Source organism: Phasianus colchicus, chromosome 21, assembly GCF_987193195.1.
Source record: "Phasianus colchicus chromosome 21, bPhaCol1.hap1.1, whole genome shotgun sequence".
Classification (NCBI taxonomy): domain Eukaryota; kingdom Metazoa; phylum Chordata; class Aves; order Galliformes; family Phasianidae; genus Phasianus; species Phasianus colchicus.
In genome coordinates this window covers 3980424-4002125 of record NC_143456.1, presented here as the reverse complement: position 1 = coordinate 4002125, position 21702 = coordinate 3980424, and the positions used below count along the sequence as shown (strand labels likewise).

General features: G+C 43.2%; 2 protein-coding genes across 4 annotated transcripts in view; one reads left to right on the top strand and one right to left on the bottom strand.

Annotated features, from left to right (window-relative positions):
• ZZEF1 (zinc finger ZZ-type and EF-hand domain containing 1) overlaps nucleotides 1-17688 on the bottom strand; it is a 53710-nt gene extending 36022 nt beyond the window's left edge. The window contains exons 1-15 of one of the 2 annotated variants that reach the window (XM_031591879.2): nucleotides 17178-17688; nucleotides 13547-13691; nucleotides 12289-12483; nucleotides 11579-11750; nucleotides 10704-10903; nucleotides 9412-9622; nucleotides 7891-8007; nucleotides 6825-7003; nucleotides 5699-5797; nucleotides 4604-4695; nucleotides 3536-3684; nucleotides 2796-2907; nucleotides 1896-2111; nucleotides 962-1062; nucleotides 483-652 (exon numbers count right to left, since the gene is read on the bottom strand). In XM_031591879.2, coding sequence (XP_031447739.2) covers nucleotides 483-652; nucleotides 962-1062; nucleotides 1896-2111; nucleotides 2796-2907; nucleotides 3536-3684; nucleotides 4604-4695; nucleotides 5699-5797; nucleotides 6825-7003; nucleotides 7891-8007; nucleotides 9412-9622; nucleotides 10704-10903; nucleotides 11579-11750; nucleotides 12289-12483; nucleotides 13547-13691; nucleotides 17178-17522 — 2503 coding nt within the window. In that variant the 5' untranslated portion in view covers nucleotides 17523-17688. The other variant, XM_031591880.2, reaches the window with a different exon arrangement.
• Nucleotides 17689-17723: 35 nt separating this feature from the next.
• CYB5D2 (cytochrome b5 domain containing 2) lies at nucleotides 17724-21598 on the top strand. Of its 2 annotated transcripts, XR_004166714.2 has the most exons (5): nucleotides 17724-18069; nucleotides 18332-18472; nucleotides 18978-19164; nucleotides 20605-20869; nucleotides 21114-21598. XR_004166714.2 is itself a non-coding variant. In XM_031591884.2 (4 exons), exons 1-4 carry the CDS (start codon nucleotides 17826-17828, stop codon nucleotides 20816-20818), a joined length of 786 nt encoding a protein of 261 aa, XP_031447744.2. In that variant the 5' UTR covers nucleotides 17724-17825; the 3' UTR covers nucleotides 20819-21598. The 2 variants fall into 2 exon arrangements, 1 of the variants encoding a protein (XP_031447744.2); XM_031591884.2 differs by having other exon boundaries at nucleotides 20605-21598.
• Nucleotides 21599-21702: the final 104 nt, after the last annotated feature.

Here is a 21702-nt window from a genome sequence, read left to right as displayed (position 1 = left end):
TTCCAATGAAATCTAATGTCTGGTTGCCATTCTTTTCACTGGCTCCAGACTCTTTCATATTGATGTAAATGTTACAGGCTTCTTCTAAGAGCATTCATATATGTTTATATACATATGTTTATACATATTTATTTCTATATGAAATACCTGAATTAAATGAACTTCAGTATCATTACAGCCAAAGTATCATGCTCCCTCCTGGTTCAAGGAGGTGGCAGGTTCAATAGAAGTTTTCTATTGCAGCTTCTCCCAAGCCTTATGTTATCAAAAAAAATCTATAAAGCTACTTCAGAGGGTCAAGGAAAATTTCATATTGTTAGACTAATTAGTACACACTTATCTGAAGAAGAATTAAAAAAAAAAAAAAGGAATCAATAGCTGCTTAGTCTTTAGAAATAAATGCATTTTCCCAAATTCTAACTATTTCAACACACTTGTAAGCTAGAAGAGCCAGAAGAGTTAATACAGTCAATGTAAATTACCTTCACACAGATGTCTATAAAGATCTTCTGCAGCTTTTGTGTGACCAGGTGTTTTGCTCTGAAGAGTTTCTTGAGGTTTAGAAGTTTTATTGTCTCCAGTGAGTACAGAGAAACAGCTCTGGAGCAGCTGCAATAGTAGTGTTTGAGCAAAGATGCACTCTTCCCTTGGGCTGTAATAAAACATAAAACAAACAGAAGCAAAAACTAGAAAAGGAGAAGCTCTTTTTATAGAAAATAAATAATGCTATCATCTCAGATAGATACATGACAGTATAGCCAAAAAAAGTACAGCTATCAGCTAAATTTATCTACATCTCAATCTTCTCTGCAAAATTACAGATAAAAAACACATATGGCAGAAGAAAGATGATGTTATTTATGGAAATGATTTACTTGAGGGGAAAAAAATAATAGATTAAGTGTATTTTAATTATACACACATGCACAGTGCTTTGTCACACAACACAGATGCAACTTACTTTTGGTGAAGTTTATTGTAAAAATTCCAGAACAGCTGTAAATCTAGGTCTGTGAAATCTAAATATGACTTGCATTTTAATCCACTCTCCTTCTGTTGAACCTTAAAAAGGCAAAGAAAATGCAGAATTTTAACTCCATACAGAACACATTTACAAGAAGCAGATTTCCAACCACTGGTGTTACCACAGCCTAGTTTGCTCTACTTTTGCATCTATCAGGATTTGCATTGTAAGTTTTCTCTCACAATCAAAGCTATTCTGATAATTTTGGCTAAAACCTTCCCCTTCACAGAGCTGCAAATAGGGAATCTTTCCCCTTCCCATGCCTTGTATACCATCCCTATCTTGCCATATTCAACAAGAGTCTGTGTCTCTTTCTAATTTGACTGAAATTAAGTAACAGACTAAATGCCCAGAGTTCTGAATCTGAGCTGAAAAGGCACTGAATCAAGCACTGCATGAACAAAGCATCATTTTGACTTGTATCCTTGACAGAGGACATATCATGGTGACACCTATCAACTTTATATGTCTCACCTCAGAGACTAACAGAATTACTTCCAATAAAAGAGGACGTTATAATTTATGCAACTTACCTAGCTACCTCTCTACATGCCTTTTCCATATCTGCTTCAGAAACAGTTGCACTCTAATAAACACTGCAGCATCTTTCTCTTCCATCTATTTTACCTAGCATTCCTATTTCCAAATTGGTGCTAAAAGATGTTTTTTTAATTCTCTTCAGAGTCAAAGCAAGCACATTACCAGTCAACTTCAGGAAACACAATGTAATGTCTTTTTCTAGAGACCATTTTTTCTTCCAAAGCATGGATCTAATAATAATTATGCTTCCCTTCATTATCACTGTTAGCATAGCCTTATTACTTTCAGCAAGGAAAACACATGCTTAACCACAGCAAAGAAGCAAAAATACCAGGTCCTGTGCAAGCTGCTGGATGAAATGAAGTGTCTTTAGGAGAAGAGTTGTGCCACAAACTGTCTCATCATCTGTCTTCCTGCACTGCAAGCAGTGCATACTCCTGCTGGGCTCCTCTCGCATAGGCCGGAGATACCCAAGAACATTCAGGCCCTGCACTCCAAGCCGTTCTGCTGTGTCTTGTCTTGTGCACAGGAACTTAATCATTAAGTACTAAAAGGATGTAAAACACAGCACTTTATCTTTTGAAACTTTTGGTTTCGAAAGTTAAGATAAAACTTGGCTTTTACAAGGCATCAGTGCACATATGTGAGAAGACTGTGAGTCAGGAGAGAGGCAAGCCTTGCTCCCTGCCAGCCATCCTCCAAATTAAATTGATGAGCTTGGGATTCAGGCTAAGGTTGGAATCTCAAGAAGTCACACATCTACAAAGTTAGTTAATTCATTATCTGATGTTAAGATACAAAATATTTTAACTAAGTATTTAGTTAACCAAAGGTATATCTGCATCCATAAATGAACATACAGAAATTATACATTTTAATAAATGTAAATAGAATTAAATATAAAACAGGTAACTAAAGCAATATAGCAATAATCACATTATTGTTCAAAAAACTCATCATAAAATTACTTATCTGTGCATTATCACAATTTTGCATTAACTTAAATCCTGAAGACCATTTAGCTACAGCTATATGGGTGTGCATACAAAGAAAAACAGAGAATAAAAGTCAAACCATCCTTTCAGCAAGAAGCTGTTTGGCTTTTACTCCTACTCAGAAGAGCTCATCTTGCACAAACAATTATTATGTTTAATTCATACATGTAACAACAGAGCTCAGAGAGGAACTTCTGCTCACTGTGAGCAGGTAATGGATTCTCATGGTTTCTTACTTGGGCAACTCTGCATTGCTGCATTCTGACATCCACCTCATCCCACTCTTCGTCCACTTCAAACCAGCCAATGGGATCATCATCTCCCAACTCATCAGGGGAACAACTACTCCTATACACAGAAGAACAGAATGAAGGTGAAAGAAACTGCAAAGTTGTAGATATGCTACCAAAATATTGTTAGCATGTTATGGCTGCAAAGAGGAGACAGAGGAAACAGAAACTTTCACACTAAAGAAACCTAAACAGTTTTTAAATCAAGTGGTTGAAATCAACAGCTACGTACGTGTTTCCTCAAACACACCAAATTGAGGCTCTCTAAGACCACAGAATAACATATCACAGAATCACAGAATCACAGAATTGCCAGGGTTGGAAGGGACCTCAAGGATCATGAATCTCCAACCCCCCTGCCACATGCAGGGCCACCACCATTCCACCTAATGCTAGACCAGACTGCCCAGGGCCCCATCCAATCTGGCTTTGAACACCTCCAGGGACGGGGCATCCACAACCTCCCTGGGCAGCCTGTTCCAGTACCTCACCACTCTCTCCGTAAAGAACTTCCCCCTGACATCCAACCTATATCTCCCTTCCCTCAGCTTAAAACCATTTCCCCTTGTCCTGCTGTCAATATCATTATTAAGTGATTTGGAGCAATTCTCAGTAAATCAAGTGCCATTGCAAAAAGATCTGATGTAACACTTCTTTTCAACTGATGAGAAAGAGTGCCCCTGTACCTGTTTTTCAAGAATTGTTTGAACTCCTTCAGCTTCCATTTGTCGTAGCTTTCAAATCTTTTGAAGTGTTCCTCTGCATGGAACTTTTCTGAAGCACTATTGTAAGCAAACACCAGCCCACACTGTGCCCCAATGGCACCTCTTCGGACCTAAAGAACACATCCAGAGCAATGCAGAAAGAAACCCTTGTGATAAAGTAAGGCATTGTTTTCACAGAAAAATAATAAACATTACAGAAAGCAACTAAATACTGACAAATCTGAGCTCTAGAATCACACTTCTCAACCTAAAGAGAAAAACATGTTTTAGGAAAGTCTTGTGGAAGTTTTTGTAATCCAGTGAACCCCAGAATAAGGCTCACTTATGTGCATGGTTAATGTTTGCTACAGTTACCACTCTAAAAATGATAATTCCCATATTATGTCTCATTCTTATTTGTGTATACATAAAAAAATAATTGTATTCCACTGACAAAATTTAGTCTCTTGTCCAACTCGACTTTGCTTGCCAAAAGTCCATTCCTGTTTAATTCTCTTGGACATTGAAATATGCATCCATGTTCCAGCAATTAAATTATTCATTTGCCTTAAATAAAATCAGCTGCAGAAATCTTGCTGAAGTTTTCTTTTGGTCATGAGATTTAATCACAAGATCTTGCTTTTAAATCAGATAAAATCACCCCTAGCACTCAAACTGCACTGACGTCTCTGAAAAGATCTTGAAAAACCCCAGTTAATGTAAATTCACAAGCTGTATCTTGAAATCTCCAATTCAGAATTTAAGAATTATTTTAAATATTAGGAACACGATCTAACAAATCCATACTCTGCACTGAAAACTCAGTGGCTTGAGTACAGCACAAGACACAGACAAAAGCAATATGAAATACATATCTTGACTACATGCTTGTGGCACCCTGAAATAACTTCAGATCTCTGTTTCCTTCAGCTCCCTGTGACTCATACAGAAGTAAAACTCCAAAATACAGTGAATTTAAAATTTCAGTTGATACAAAAAAAAACAATCAAATTCAACCCTATCACTGGGGAAAAAGAGAAAGACTTGTACCTTTATTCTAATCTGTGTCACTTGAAATGAAGATTCAGTTCCAGTAGAAAGAATGATACTTGCTCTGGTCTTCCCAGTTTCAGTAAGAAAACCTAAAGGAGCAATGAGAACAGAATGAAGCTGGAAGGACTGCTAGGGGAAAAGGTTGGAAAGAGAATACTGAGATGGGGTACTAGAAGAGGGGAAACACACAGTACAGTGTGCCTCTAGCAAAATGCTGTAGCTCACTGGGAAATGTTTCCAAATAAAATGAGTAGAAGACTGCATCCCCCCCAGGTCTCTCACACACAGGTCTCTCCAGCAGTGTCACTCCTGGGAATGCACTACCTACAGCAATTTCAAGAGTGTTTTCCCATTAAAGGTTATTAGTAGCTCCCCAATATTGTTTTGGCTTGTGGTTCAGCACACTGATAAACTCACTGTTCCTCAAACCAATCAACCAAACATCAGAAGAGAGTCCACAATATAACTAAAGGAGATAAATTCAAACCATATGCATGAATATACAGAGGGGTAAAAGTATTTAGAATTTGCTTGATTTGCTGCCATAACAGCTTTCATTTACAAATAGCATCACACAAAACTGTACATAGAAAGGTTGTATGGCATTTCAGCTCAAAAGGAGGTTGAAAAACACAAATCTCTCTCTAGTACATCCAGTACATAAGAACATCCTATAAAATATACTTTGAAAGAGAATTAATAGGTATGAGCAGTCAGTAGAAACATCAGTAATTTGTTCCAAAGCTCCCCATCAATATTTGAGAAACCAGCAGTGAATGATTTATGACTTCAAGCCACAAAATGGGCCCTGGTGTCAATTTGTTGTGACAGCTTATTGATACTGCATGGAAGAAGCAATAATTCTCCCCAAAATGACATCCTTTTTGTTACTGTTGTTTGGACAACAAAGTGGAACCTGAGATACCCACCTTGCAGTAAAACAGATTTACATATCAATTTTTTTTTTGTTTGTTTTTAAACAGATATTCCGTATCACAAAACTACTGAATAATGCCAAATACACATGTAACAGCACTTGTTAACAGCTTGTATGTCTTGTTTAAGTTCTGCATTTTAAGTGCAGGCTCTTACCATCCCCAGTCCATGGCTCTACAAGGAGGTTTTCAGGCCCTGATTTGTCTTCTTTCCCCTTAACATCACACGCTTGCAAAGTTAGTCGTAATGGCTTTCCTAAACAAGAAAAACATCAGGTTTATCAACATGACAAAATATAAAGCTGTTTTTAAGTTCTTCACACAAAAATAAATGAAAAAATTACAGTGCTATGAGCTTCTTACCACTACCTTAAAAAAAAAAAAGGGGGGGGAGGGAAAGAAAGAAACTAGAGTGTAAGGAGTTATGTTAGATGGATGTAGCTAGGCCTTCAGATACATACAGGAGAATGAGAATCATGACAGCTGCTTTTCCTTCAGTTGTCTGCAATGCACTATGCAGGAAACACCACTTGTCTTGCAAAAAGCAGTAGTCACTCCAGGAAATACAAAGTGGTTTTCCAAACTTTTGAAAGCAAATACTGACAGGATAGTTATAATTAATCTACTTTTTGGCACAAGCCAAGAAGCTCTGACAAAACATATTATAGGCTAACAAAGAAAAAACTTCTTAATGAGATAATAATGATAATCTCAGGAGCTGGCACCTGAAAGAAGACATTCAAACAAGTGCAGTCAGTATTGCAAGATTTCACTGCCTTATGCCAGAGCACGCATGGCTCCATAGTTATGACAAACATTCAGACTAACTTATAAAAGCAAAAATAAAAACTTTAAATCTGTGTTAATTATATCATATCTAAAACATCTTAAACCTTTATACATGCATGTGTTTGCAAGAGAGGTAATATGCTGAGTCTAAACACACAAAAATAAGTGTGCTAATGGAAGAATAAAAGGAAAATGACATCTGCTGATTTAATACTATACAAACACTAACATCACCTTGGCAAAGGGGTCACACAGTTCATGTTCTCTCTCTCAAGATGATGCCACCTGTTCAGCTCTTAGATCACAGCAAGTTTGCATAATCATGAATTCTTAAGGTAGTTCACCTTTACAGGCTCTATCTTCTTAGTAAGACTCATTAACTTGGACAACTTACATAATTTCAAATGCCAGCAAGATAACAAGTAAAACAACTGAGAAAGCTGTACATTATCATAAGTACATACAGTAAAAAAATCCAACAATCATTCTTTTACCATATTTATACAGCAGGTTCTGTCTAACTGTTGCCATAGAAGCGATAAGAGATGAAGCCTTGTATGGAGTGTCCAGATGATCAGTGATTGTACAAAGGGAGCTTATCACTTTAGCAACACTCCCCCTGGCTAAGGCAAAGGCCAAGAGCGTAAGTTCAACGTCTGGAGTAGTACAACAACTGGGGAGAGAAAAGAAAAGCAGAGAAAAAAAACCTCAGGACAAGTGCAGCAAGCAGTTTTAAGATGTGATAACTGTTTCTTATGTGGTAACCTAATTGGAGAACTCCTCAAAGCACAGAAATATGAAATCCAGCAGTTCCGTGGCTTGTTACAGCTGCTACAGTAAGCATTTGGTACTGTGCAGAGAGTTCTGCAGATTAATAGAACACCCTGCTCTGTGCAAACCCAATTGCCAGCAAGGATCCCAAGACCTGAATTTGGCCTTTTGGACACTCCAGTATCTCCCAGATGAGCAGCAAACACTTCCCAAAAGGCCTGCACTGATGGACACTGCTTTCATGGAGGTGTACTTTGCAGCAATCTCCATAAATGAATGGTTTCCTCCAACAGCAAAATCCACATTCCCTTCATATCAAGGTTCAGGCTAATCAGGCCCTGAGTACAGGCACACCAGTTAGACTGCTTTCTGACAGCACCTATCCCAACTCTGCATCCTTTTCCCTATTATCAGCAGTCCTGCCTATGATTGCCTTCAGTGCTTTGGCACCATACAGGACCAAGCAATCAGGAGCAGTCTTTGACCTTTGCAATTACCGGGAGTGGAAATTTCTTCTTGATCAAAGTCCCTCCAGCCCCATTTGAAGCCGCTGCAGATCATCCTAACATTAAATTACACTACGTTTAAAACCAAAGACAGGAGGATAGATGCTTTGTTTTTAAATAAATAATGCTCACACACCAAACCCAAGGTGTCAGTTTCTCAACGCCTTTGAAGTTTCCAAGGTAGTAAAAAAAATAGAAGGGAAGAAAGAAAGAAGACATTTGCTATACAAATTTTTCTAAACCATTTTCCATTTTTGTCAGAATACATTAAACACGATCTCACCTTGTTATTCTTATGAGGAAGCTATCTACTTCTTGCAAAACATTTGGAGATAAGAAGCTTGAAAAATCTGTAGAACTTGGTGTCAGAGACAGAGGTGGCATGTGTTGCAGGGCTTTCCTAGTAAAAAGGGTGGAACGTAACTTCAGAAAACCAGATAATCAAAGAAAACAGACATTTAGTTCTTTATGCTTTTTAGAAGTAGCTCTCTACAAACAGCTTCTGAATGCAGGAAGAACCTATTTACACAGAGAATCCATTCAAAATTAAATCAGAATTGCACTGCAGCTGGGAAAAGTTCAGTTACTGTTGAGTAACAAAGACTGAAATTTCAGTCTTAATCTCGGATTTAATGAGAAATAAAGCAAGGTGTTTTGAATTAAGTCTGTGACAGAATTAGAAATAGCCTGTTGTCTAAGTACAACCGTTGTTTAAGTAGTTCCAGAGTTGAGCAAGATCCCAATTAACAAGGGGAAAACTGATTTAAAACTTCCAAAATGATTTGAACGTTATTTTTTTTGTTTGATTTCCTAAGATAAAAGTAATAACCCCTGAAAATAGGAATTCTAATTGTTCGCATCAAGTCCACCTAAGTTTGGTTTTAGACTTTATAACTCCAAACACTGCTATGTGTTATTTTTGAATGCTTTTTTCTTTTTTTTTTAAATAACTGTTTTCAGGCCTTATCAGAAATGTAAATCTTGAGCAGACAAATACCAAAACTGTAGCAAAACTGCAGGCCTTCTGCTTCAAAGCTAAACTGTATAGAAATGATGAACTATAGTCAAGTAGCCACGAACATTCCTCAAACAGACAAGAGCATATATAAAGTTTAAATGTTTGCAATTAAAGATAGCATTAATGGACTTCAGCCTACAGTATTCATTAGCTAATGACAGTGGTGCTCTTAAACGGGGTGGTATCACGCTAACTGAGCTCTATAAAAGTTGACGTGGGTGTGTAGAGATGTTATTACAATTCCAATCCTTGAAGTCATCGGGCAGAAGAGTTTGGCAGTCAAACAAGGAAATGTTACACAGAAAGCAGGCAATGGCCACAAGCATCTGCAGCCATACTGCATATGCAGGACTGTATTCCCCTGTAGTGAACAGCAAAGGTGTTACATAAGCAAAACTTGGTGAAAAAAAAAAAGCTAAATTAAGCTCTGTGCACAAGTGGAAGTTGTCCCATATTTATAATCAATGAAATTAACAAAGAATGAGTTATTTGATTCTAGGCTCCCTGAAAACATTACAAGCCAAAGGATAAGCGAAGCCCACAATTTTTGGTGTCCATTCAGTTGTGGCTTAATAACTGAACTGGCTGCAGGAGGTACAAGAGTGATACATGTATCTGGTATGTGCAAGAGGATGAAGGTGAAATATAAAAAATTAAACAACGTGGTGGATAAAAGGATGTTTAAATATCTTAAGGGAGGGAGTGGAAACCAGTTACACAAGGCAGATCAGTTCACAGAAGCTAGAAGTAGCCACAAAAAACACAACGAGGAAGTTTGGTACTTACTGAGTATTTTGTAATATAGTGTGAACAAATGCTGGATTGGTTTCCATGGAAGCTGTTACCAGAGAGGTCAGCAGAGACCAATACCAGATTGCTGAAGCATCGCAGACTGAGACGCCCACCTTCTTAACTCTTTGATAACCAATAGCCCTGAGCCCATGGATTCTAGTGTCACATCCATCACTAAGGCAACGCTTGATGTTTATCTGTACATCTGTCAAAGCAAAAAACAAACAAACAAACATTTTTTCCATTTCTTCTCCTGGATGAGAGGTAGAAGAATCCCAGTATTTAAAACAATTACTGCAAAAACTCAGAGAAAAATAGCAGCAAACATAGCAGATTACTCCCACATCTGGACAAGTAGTACATGTATGTTTCTTTGTAATTAGGAACCCTATCATTTCATAAATTCAGCTTTTGAAATGGCTTATGTGAGTCACTACTTCCTCTAGAAGTTAGGAAAAAAAGCAGTAAAGGACCTTCAAACTTACAAAGAGATTAAATATCATTTCACCAGTACCAATTGTATCTTTTTACTTACATACATAGGAAATGTCTTGGGTGAGAAGGGGATGGGAAAAGTAAGGAAAATGAATAAAGTGTAATGAAAACTTTTAAAGTTCCACATAAAAGTGGATAAAATGATAAAAGTTTTTATCATTTTGTAAGGATAACATTCTCTTAGTTACTTCTGAGGAACGATATCCCTGTCGCCTGCTTCTGTGGCAGTGGAAATTTATCATACTGAAAAGCATCTGAGGTGAAGGTACAAAGTTTCTGAGGCTTCACAAACCATCTTAAGAAAGAGTAGCTTTTCCTCTGATTGGTTACAAAGCAGCAACCACAGATCCACCGGACTTAAAAATAACACTGCTTAGAAATCCTCAGCATAAAACCTGCTCTGCAAAAATCATCTGACTGACTCTTCAGATACAAAAAAAATAGCCTGCCAGATACAGTTTTCTTTGCTAAGATATCATTATCTAACATATGCTTTCCCTCTGCAAGCAAAGATATTTTAACACTGCCTGATGTCGTCACACATAAAGGCTGAAGCTGCATTTTCATCATTCTAGCTCTTCAACCCTTAACCCCACTTACAGACACCACGAGAAGGACTCAAAGACTAGAAATTAAACTACAATGAGAACAATTTATCTGCCTCAAGAGTAAGGTCAACAGCTTCTGTCCCAATAAATGAAATTGCAACACATCACTCTACGACCTACCCAAACTTTCACCTTCAATAAAAGCAACAGAACAATATGCCAATGGGATCTTTATTGACTCACACATCGGACTAATGTTAGCGTTTTCCAACAGTGTTACGTAGCCAGTGATATTGCTTGGAATGTGAACATCTCGGACCTCCTGGAGACTGCTGGCATTCCTTCCCACTGCCACTGTCACTTGCTGTGGCATGTAGCTCTGGTCATTAGCTGCCACCGCAATAGACAGATGTCTCAGAACAACATCTGGTTTCATCTTTAAACTGCAAAGCAAAGAAAAAAATATTCATTGAAATGAAACAAGAGCTTCACTTTTAGCTAAGCCTCACTCAGTTCCCAGTTTTATAGGGAAGCTGGGGAAGGAATTTTTACAAGGGCATGTAGTGATAGAATGAGGGGTAATGGCTACAAAGTGGGAGAGGGTATATTAGGAAAAAATTTTTCACTGTGAGGGTGGTGAGACCCTAAAACAGATTGCCCAGAGAGGTTGTGAGTGCCTCCTCCCTAGAGGAGTTCGCTGCTGGATGGGGTAATGAGCAACCTGGTGTAGTGGGAGGTGTCCTTGTCCACAGCAGGGGGTTGGAATGAGATGATCCTTCAGGTCCCTTCCAACCCAAACCATTCTATGATTCTACAATCTACTGGAAATCACTGTTCCAAGGAGCAGTAACTGTCTACATGGTGGCAAAGCACTTCCATTCAAGCACTAACCAAGCATCTCTAACATGGGTTGGAAAGTTAGCTAAAGAAGCACATGCATCAACACAAAAGACGTGTGGCCTTTACAAGCCACGTTAGGCCTTTAAGCTTCACGATACACGTTTTCAAAAAGTCACCTGTCACTCAGTAATTCCAAGACCTTCAGTCACACCTCACTGGCTGTAAGACCAAAGAACTGGCAAACCTAAAGCTCAGCTGCACGCTGCTGGGGCACTCACCGTATCCAATGCGAGCGAGCACTGCCATCAGACTGCCAGAAGGACGTCGTCTCCCCATTTGTCATCTTGTCAATATCAGCAGAATTGGATGAGGTTTCTATGTGAGTGTAGCACTTCATGACAGACTTCAGCTTGTCCGACTCCTCATTACCATTCAAGTCGCTGGGGTATTCTGGGGGAAAAAGAAATAATAACAAATAGCACTCATTCTTCTTTTGTTCATTTTTAAGAATCATTTTACTTTTTTTACAATCTCCTGTAAGTTAATTTGTTGGCATAGAACAAAGTTCCTGGAGAAGTGCTCCTCAGAAAATAAAGTGCAGCAGAGTTTCATTGCAGATGAAGTCACAATAATTCTAATCCACCACTTGAAGCATGAAAATATCGACCGTACCTGCGTCCAGCAGCCTCCTTTCCCTTTTGGTCCTATCACTACTTTAGTCGTTTTATGCCCAAATACAAAAACATAGCAGGAGAAAATAACATATGATGGAGAAAACCTCAATCCAGCTATGCTAGGGAACAGACAAAGCCAACTGTTTTCATAAACAACTTGATTCATTTCAATAAAGATCAACTTCATTAAAAGTCATGCCTGTCAAATATTAAAGAAAGCTTTTCCATTTGTCTGGAAACACTTCTTCAAGCTGTGGTTACACAGTCATTTTGGAAAGGAAAAGAAGAAAGGAAAAAGCAAAACCATGACATACCTCTCTCTTTTAGGAGAAGTCGATCCAAGGAATCCTTCAGAACAGAAGAGCGCATCATGCAGATGTTGTTGAAGTACTCCAGCACAGGGTATGGGATGGCAGTACTGGAAATGCGATTCCGATGCAAGAATCTCAGGATCATTGAAGCATGAAGGCCAAGGCGCTCTTTAGATTCGGAAAATATATCTATAAAACCTAGAAAGAGACATGATTTCTTTCTTCGTTGCAACACCTGACTTGAGTCCACATCATTCCCCTCTACCTCTTATTATTAGATAAATTCTAATGAAGCATGAGAGCCAGCATGAGAACTATATTCCACCATATGAAGTAACTACAGCAGGGCTAAGGAAAGTGCAAACAAATAACTTGTTGGTTACTTGAGATGTCCAAAAGAGCTCATAACAATATCTTAGTTCTTATGTATATTCTGCAGTCCAGAAGTTCAAAACCCTCATCTTCACTATCTAGGTGAAACAGACGCTGCTTGGTTTAGAGCTGCTTTCTCACATTGTTCACCTGGAGCTATATTAGGCAGCTCCCTTTGGCACTGTGGATCATTCCCAAAGAGAACCCTAATGCTTTCCACCATCTGCATAAGAGATTTCAGCTTCAGTGTCATTCTCCATCACAGCACATTTAGGTATATCAAACAATGCTCCCTAAGTACTTCCTGATGGCTTAGCTGTTAGCTACTTCTAACACTTCTTGTCTGATCCTCCAAGGCAAATCCCCTTTAGCCACTAATCATTAAAAGCTTGGGAGGAATGACAGCAACTGATACTTATCCCAGAACCCAGATTCCAAAAACTGTCATTTTCAAAAATAAAAGCTATCAAATTCCAAATTTGTTTTAGTAGGATTCCAAGATCTAAATAACAATATCATGATAACGTATGTGACTCATCACCTGAAATAGACTCAGCAGAGGATATATTCTAGCTATCAAGTATAAGGCTGTGACTGCTTTACCAAAACTCTGCAAGAAACTTTTTTCTGTCTCTGAGAAAAACTATAGAAGGATAACAACCACACAGAGAAAGTATCAGTCGCTTATAGAAGTGTTTTAGCTGAATGTCATGTGAAGGTTTAAACTTACAGTGACTTCACTTGTTTGATACGAGGGCAACGAGAACAGCTTGGAGTAGAGGCTTGAGAAGATTAGGATAAGAAACACTACTAAAGCAGTTCACTGAAGCAGCATTCCTTATGTAGGGGCGGGACCTGGGAAACCATTTGTACCATGCTGTCCCCATACCTGGAACCAGTGAACAAGCCTGCAGTTGCCTGATGACGTGGCTCAGCTCCCCTTGAAGATTAGCTCCACTGGAATTTTTCAGAGCCTCCAGCATATTCTCCACATCTACTGTGCCATCTCCTTCAGCATCAAATTGTGCAAAAGCCTGACAGGGAAAAAAAAAAGGAACCTTTATTTCAGCATCTCTCCTTCAACATACTTCATGTAAACCTCAGCAACAGTGGAACATTACAACACCATTAAATTAAAATCAAAAAAGTCTGTTTGCTGCAGCATTGAATTTATGACAAGAGCAAACACAGCCTGGTTGAAAATCTGCAGTCTTTAGCAGGTTTTAAGGCATTTGCATTGCATTCCTATTGAAGCCAACCATAGCTATGCTTAGGTGGAGACAGCACATCATCCACACCAGTGAATCAGCAGTATCCATCCACCCAACATCTGCGACTGCAAAGAAGGTGCTCATGAAAGAACATGAAAAACCCTCTTCCATTAAATGGCAGGTTTGTTCTAAAAGCATTACAATGCATTACTCATTAGGTCCACATCCATTTCACACTGCATCCATTCAAAATCTTTCAGGTTTTACATGTTTCTAGACTAACTGTTAGGAAGAAATTCTTTACTGTGAGGGTGGTGATGCACTGGAACAGGTTGCCCAGTGAGGTTGTGAATGCCCCCTCCCTGGAAGCACTCAAGGCCAGGCTGGATGGGGCTGTGAGCAACCTGGTGTAGTGGGAGGTGGGACTGGGTGATCTTAATGGTTCCTTCCAACCATTCTATGATTCTATGATATTTCCTTTATTTAAAAAAGAAAAATTCTCAGAACTACATTTTTTTGATGTTTATTCCCTTCCATCATCTGTTTTCTTGCACTGAACGCCAGTTGAAGACAGTTTACCAAAGCATTTATGAAAAGAATGAAACCAGGTAGAAGTCTACAAGACTTTATTTTCTTTCTGAAGTGAACCGCTGCCAGATTGATTTATTTTGACCCTAATATAAGTGTATTCCACACTCAGCTACACAGCAAGCCACCCAGCCTCTAAACCCAGCAGCCCACGTGTCCAACAAGCACAAAGCTCAGGAAGAAGCCCACACTCGAGACTTGTTTGGTCCTCATTATCAAACCCAATGTACCATTATAAAAGCAATATCCTAGAGAGAAACAATCTGAGATGACTAGATTAAAATAACCTGCCAATTAACCGTGACATAATTACAGCACCAAATGAGAGCAAAGTCCTCGGAAGGCACCCGAGCTGAAGCACGACATCTGAGTTGGCTGAAGCTGTGGTGGCACTTTTGTGGAGCTGAAGTTGGGCTCTGCAGGTCCATATGTGAGCTCACAGCTGGAGCCCTGCTGACAGCTCCAGCTCCTTGCAATGTACATGAAGGGTTCTGGGCAGGGGAAGCTCCCCAAGCAGAGCTAGGGGCCTTTGCTCGAGGACAATAGAGGGAATTCATTTTAACAAACAGACCCAGTGCCAAAACAAATGAAGGCACAGCTTTGCTACATGACTTCTCCTGCCTCTATCTGGGGTCACGCTGTATAATCACTAACCCATGAAGCAAGCAAGCTCTGGGATGCTACCACTGAGAATAAACGTCGCATAGGATAAGGCTGGGGCAGCCAAGCACTGCTTTAAGCCAACACCTGACACTTGCATGCACAAAGAGATTACCACATTGACATTTTCTTTGCACATTAACGCAGCTTTCTTTTTTAAACCCTTCCTGTGACCTCAGCAGATCTATAGTCTCACCGACCCCAAAAGTCTACAACTATTTCTGTCTGCTCAGTGTAACTTCAGTGCTATCTGACACAAAGCATTGGCAGTTTCCACTGCTCTGCCACACTGCTGTGCACCAGGGCTGTACCAACCAACCCACCCCGTGTGCAGACACAGCTCCTGAGCTGCACTCATGTGTGGGACACAGTTACTTCTGCAGGAACAGCTTCACTGCAGCCCAGCTTTATTCTGCTCCTTAATAAAAGCATTAAATCCTAAAGTTTCCTACGAAGCTCAACCATGACCATGGGGTAACCTATCTCAGAAATGAGGTATGTAGATAAATCTTCCCTTTAGCTTCCAGAAGGACAGCACAACGCAGTGTCTCTCAGGTGTGACCAAGGAAGACTCTATATTCCATTCTTTGCACTCAGTACAACTGAAGCATCCACATTTCAAGCAAAAGTTGTATACATTCCACAGCCACTGGTGAAGCACTGATAGATTAAGAAAGGTTTAATTTAACTAGCCAACAGACAGAGGTCTATTTTGCCCATAAAGCATTTAACAAATGCGTTCAAAAGCCCCAGACTGAGAACAGAAGAACTTAATGGGAGGTGAGAACTTAATGTGTGCCAGGCAGAACTCTGTAAATGTCAAAAAGTGGAAACCTTCTGCCCTGCCACCCGCAAACACCTCGCTCTCAGAAAGCAGATCCTGGAAACCTAACATCCTCCAGCCCATGGGCTCCTGCCAGCTGCAGAAACAATGAATGAGGGTTTTCCACACACATCCCAACATCCCCACATCGCAGCAGTACAGACGAGCTGTGACCACACCCCCACCCCAGCACAAATCCCATGACACACTTTTTCCTCATTTCCTAGAATGTGGAGAGAAAAAAAGCCCCATACTTATCATGCAGAGGAAGATGAGCAATGCAACCCCCAAAGTATTTCTTTAGCCTGCAAAACTCAGTCGCTTGTATTAACAGAGAGAATTTCAGTGTACTGATATCACTCTCTGACTTGAGAGAGGTTAAGAAGTGTTGGTTAATGGCTCTTGGGAAGGAATTGGACGTGGCACTGAGGTTAGTTGGCACAGCGGGGATGGGCTGATGGTTGGACTCAGTGATTGTAGCAGTCTTTTCCAGCCTTAATGATTCTGTGATTGTAAGGGTAAATTCAGAGGCAGCGTTTCAGCCAGCTGTGAGAAGCAGCCTGGAACCAACACCACAGTGTGTATGACAGCACCAACCTCCTCCCAGTAACTGGTTACTATGTCAGCACTGACTCATTTCTAGGAGCACACATGCGACTCAAAGGTCAGCTTCCCGAGTTATCCTGCCACTTAGGGAGCCACAGAAAGGCTGAAGGGAGACACCGGGGAGTCCCAGGAACTGCATGAGGAAACAGCTTTGGACACCGCCACTTCCTTCAGCAGCTGTGGAAGTCCCGATGGGGTGTTCTGGAGTGCGGCTCTAGAACGGGCACAAAGGGCAGTGCTACATTTTGGCGCTACGGCCGTCAGCTTCTCGTATCCCTTTGCAGAGCCGAAAGGAAACCACGCTCCTTCCTACCACCGAGGCCTCGCCCCTCCTGTCGCACACAGCACGGACTCCCACCGTGCAACGGGGTGCTACGAGGGGAGCTGGGCGGCTTCACAGCCGATTTTAAAGAGAAACAATCAAACGAAGCGCAGCAAACTCCCACCGGAGCCACCCCAGGGCGCTTCCCGCACCGACGGGGCAGACACCGAACCGCTCCTTCTCTGGGTTACGGGGCGGGACAACACCGTACCGCCGCACGGCCCTCCGCACGCTGCGGCCGGGCGGGGCAGGCCGGGCTCACGAGGCCGCTCGCTCGCCGCTCCCCGTTCCGCGCTCCCCGGCCGCTCACCTCCTCGCTCTCCCCGCGCGACCCGGCCGTCAGTCGGGACACGCTCTCCAGCACCTCGCAGAACTGCTCCAGACTGACGGCCTCGTCGCCGCGGCTCAGCCGCTCCTCCAACCAGCGCACCAACGCGCCGTGGTGCCGCGACACCAGCGATTCCGGCAGCGCCGCTTCCCTCAGCCGCGCCGTGGCCTCGCGCAGCCGGGCCTGCTCCAGCAGCACCTCGGCGGGCGGCAGCGGAGGAGCCGGGCTGGCGGCCGGGAAGGGATCGCCGGGCTGAGCCGCCGCCTCCATGCCTTCCTCGGCTCCCTCCTCCTCCTCCTCGCTGCTGTGGCTGGCCGCCGTCCCCATGGGCGTCGAGCTGCGGCCGGACGCCGGACAGAGCCGCTCTCGCTCCTTCTCCTTCCTCTTCCCTCTGCCTCCGCCCGGCCCGGCTTAGTCAGCAGCTTCCCGCCCGCCGCACCTGTCAGCGCCCGGCCGGCGGCGGCCGCGCCACACTGCCGCCAAGCGACGCCCGGCCCCGCAAAGCCCCGCCCCGCCCCTTTACGACACCGGCCGTAAAGCAGCGCGGCGCTGCACGCGTCTCTCCCGCCACGCTGCCGTCAGGCGCCGCGCAACGCCGTCGCGAAGCTGTCGTAAAAAAGCGGCGTTGCCATGCGGCGGGGTGCGGTAGTAGTCGCCGTGCTGTGCTTGGGCGCCGCCTGGCTGCTGGGCCGCGGGTTCGATCCCCGCGCCTGGCTGCGGCCCCGCGGCCGTCTGCTGAGCGCCGCCGAGCTGGGGCGGCACCGCGGGGCTCCGGGGGACCCCGGCCTCTACCTCGCCCTTCTGGGCCGCGTCTTCGATGTGCAGCCCGGCCGCAGGCACTACGGCCCCGGCGGGGCCTACAGCGGCCTAGCAGGTGGGTGGGCGAAGGCGGGGGGGGTGGTCTGTCAGGACCCTTAGGTTCAGGCGTTGAGAGGTCTCTGAGGGGCTGCTTGGGGCCTGACAGGGCTCTGGGGCTTCCTGTGGGCTAACAGTGTGCTGGGCTGCCCAGGACCTGACAGGGCTCTGGGGCTCTCTGGGGTCCTGCAGAGCTCTGGGGCTGTCAGGGTGGTGGGGCTCCCTGTGGCCTTGTGGAGCTCTGGGGACCCCAGGGCTGACAGTCCCGTTGTCTGCCACAGGAAGAGATGCCAGCAGAGCGTTTGCGACTGGAGACTTCACCCCGTCAGGGCTGGTGGATGATGTGTCTGCGCTGTCGCCGGCAGAGATGCTCACCATCCAGAGCTGGCTGTCCTTCTACAGCACCAACTACGCCTGTGTGGGTAGGTGGCTGCCACCTGTGTCACGTGGGTGTGGGTGCTGAGCTCAAGTCCTGGAGCCGGGCAAGTGCTGTTGACTTTGATCACTTCAGAGAGTTGCTAAGCTTGTCCTGTGTGGGTTTATAACGTGTAAGCTGCTGTGTGACCCGTGACGTGAAGGGAGGTAGCTCAGTTCTGTTTCAAAATGAAGCCACTGCGAAGATCCTGTGGTGATTATTTGATTATTTTCTTTTTTGTCTTTAAATAACAAATTAAAAAAAAAAAAAAAAAAGAACAATCCACAGAAATTAGTCACTTTCAGAGAATCGGAATTGTAGGGGTTGGAAGAGACCTCTGAAGATAATCAGATCCACTCCCCTGCTAAAGCAGGTTCCATGCAGTAGGTTACACAGGAAAGCATCCAGACGGGTCTTGAATAGCTCCAGAAAAGGAGACTCTGCCACCTCTCTGGGCAGCCCACTCCTTGCCTGGAAATAACGTGGTCTTAATTGATCTTCTTCTCTCCAAGGGAAGCTGGTGGGCAGATTCTATGATGAAAATGGGGCACCGACAGAGGCCTTAAGGCAGGCTGAGGCTGCCATCGAGGAAGGGCTGAAGTTCAAAGCAGAAAGCAATCAGTGGAAGGAGCAGTTTCCACCCTGCAACTCTGAGTGGAGCTCTGCCAAGGGCAGCCGATTCTGGTGCTCCAAGCAGAGGTAAGTACTGCTTTCCTGCAGCCATGCTTGGGCCCCTTGGAGCAGAGCATTTCTGCCCCTCTGTTTGAGCACCCACAGCTTTATCATAGCAGAAGTGGCAACTAGAAGGTGTCCAGGCTCCTTTAGGTGGGGTCTTGTGGCTTCCTCACAGAAGAGCTCAGGTTGGTCCTGATGTGCTGAGGGCTGGTGTGGCTGGAATATTGCAGACACAGACACGGTCCCCTCTGTCTGTATTACTGAGGCTGTGCTTTCAGCCAACCCACCATGAGCATCACCAGCACTTTGTGCCAGGTTTATCTGTTTCTGTGTGAATTAATTCCCTCTTCTGGTTCAGTCACAGCCTCCACGCAGCCTGGAGGAGCACAGTGGGATGGTAACTGTCTTCCAGTGGGAGGCAGCAGAGGGGGAGTTCTGCTCGGCGACATGGAGAGTGGTTAAAAAGAAAATTGAGACTCATCCTGATCATTGACACCTTCAGGAATTTTATTTCTGGGGCAAAAGCTTTTGTCACACTGGAATCCAAATCAGCTTTCAGAAGTTGTCCTACGTGCATGCAATCGCCCTGCACTCAGGAAAGCAGGTCAGAAATCCCACTGAGCTGTTAGCAGCATTCAGGCAGGTCTTCTCACCCATGATGAATCCAAAGATCAGCTGCTGTTCTTTGAGGTTTCACAGCCTGTCTCACAGGCAATGCCACAACAGTTCCTTCTTAAAACCACATAAAAAGAAGATAGATCTTTGAACAGTCATTTCCTACTTATCCTATTTAGTTATATACCTCTCTTGGATTGGGGACCACTTTGTTTTAAGCTGAAATCACAGACTGCACTGGAAAATGCTTGAGCAAGGTATGCTAGCACTGTGCACCTTGCTTTTGCTCCTATGTGAGAATGAGCTTGTTTGCAGTCGTAGGACTGGGTGTTATGTGTAGTCTCTCATGTATGAGCTTACAGGCTTGATAAAAGACAGTAGTTAGGGGAACAGACAGGACTTGGCCCATAAAGAGACACTATGAAATACTTGGAGACCTCTTTTTTTTTTTTTTTGCTTTTGCCCTAGTTCTCAAAATCACTGTGTTCACCAAAGACAACACGTAGTCATCTGTGAGCTATTAGCTACCCCAAAAAAGGCATTTTTCCATTAGGCACTCTGTGCCACATACAGCCATGATTCCTTTTCCCTTAATAGAAACAGCAGAAGTTGGTCGCTCTCAGATGGGTCAGAGCATGTAGCTGCACTGGTAAAACCAAGTTCAAGCCACAGGTTTCAGCTGATAAATCAGTATCAGAAGGCAGTGGGATGTTGGGAGCAAAGTCTGTCTCAGCACGGTAATCTCCCAGACTGTTTTGAATTTTTACCTGATTCTGTATTCTCCAGAAGCATTTCATGGCTCTGAATTGGATGTTTGAATTGTAATTTATTTTAATTCTCCATTTTTAGTGGGGGAGTAAACAGAGACTGGACTGGCGTGCCCCGGAAGCTGTATAGGCCTGGCTCGAGGGGAAGCCACTGCGTGTGTGTGAGAACCAGCGGCCCCCCGTGGGGCCAGCAGGGCTCAGCCCAGCACAGCGACAGAGGCGACCTGGATAACCCCCATCTGCAAGAATACGACGGTTGCCACCCACAGGCTGAGCAGTGCATCCTCAGCATGTGACACTGTGATTTAAGGGGGCCAGAAGGGCTCCAGTTGATACACTGTGTTTAGGTGGGTAATTCCAGCTTCATTCCCTCCCGTCTGTCCTTGGAAAGGGAGTGATGGCAATTTCATGTTCTGTGACTTTTAACACGTGGAGATGGGAGAAGAAAAAACGCTTGAGCCAAGTGATAATTACTGGCTAAAAAACTGGCACTTTTTCTTAGTGCTTTTTTCCCCACAGTATTTTTACATCTGGTGATAAACTGTAAGATGTACAGCCTGAGCTATACTTAAAAATGTGTTTCTTTTACAGCCAGGAAACAGATGTTTGTGTGTACAGTGGTGAGCATAATGTGATGTGCTTTAAGGCAGCAAGCAAGAATTACAGCAGTATCACTGACTTCAGTTTATGCACAATCCTCCAATGTCACCTGAAGTCTGCTTACTGCTACTGCCCCTTTCCAGACAACTGCTCTGCTCTGAAGAATTAAAAGCAGCAGGGAGAAGCCTGACTTTCTCCTACAATTGCAGTGTGTAGCATCCTGGAACTTGTGCAGTTCATGTACAAGCTCTGCTTATCAGATCCATGAATACAGAAGGCAAAGGTCAGAGCTGCATTTCCTTATTTCATGTTTGTACTAGATACTGAGCAAAGAAGATAATGGACACCACCTATGAGGATTGCTGCTTAAAGTTGACCTCACCATCCCTTTTTGGTGATTCACTACTTTAAAGCTACCCAGCCCTGCAGTTTGAACCAGGTGATAATAAAATCTACATACAGTATGACCATCCCGATGTAATTTGCCTGTTTCCATTCTGGTTTATTATCTCCCATTTGTTACGTGTCCATCAGACTATAACCTTGATCCACCTTCACCAAGCCCAGCTTATTTGAAGGA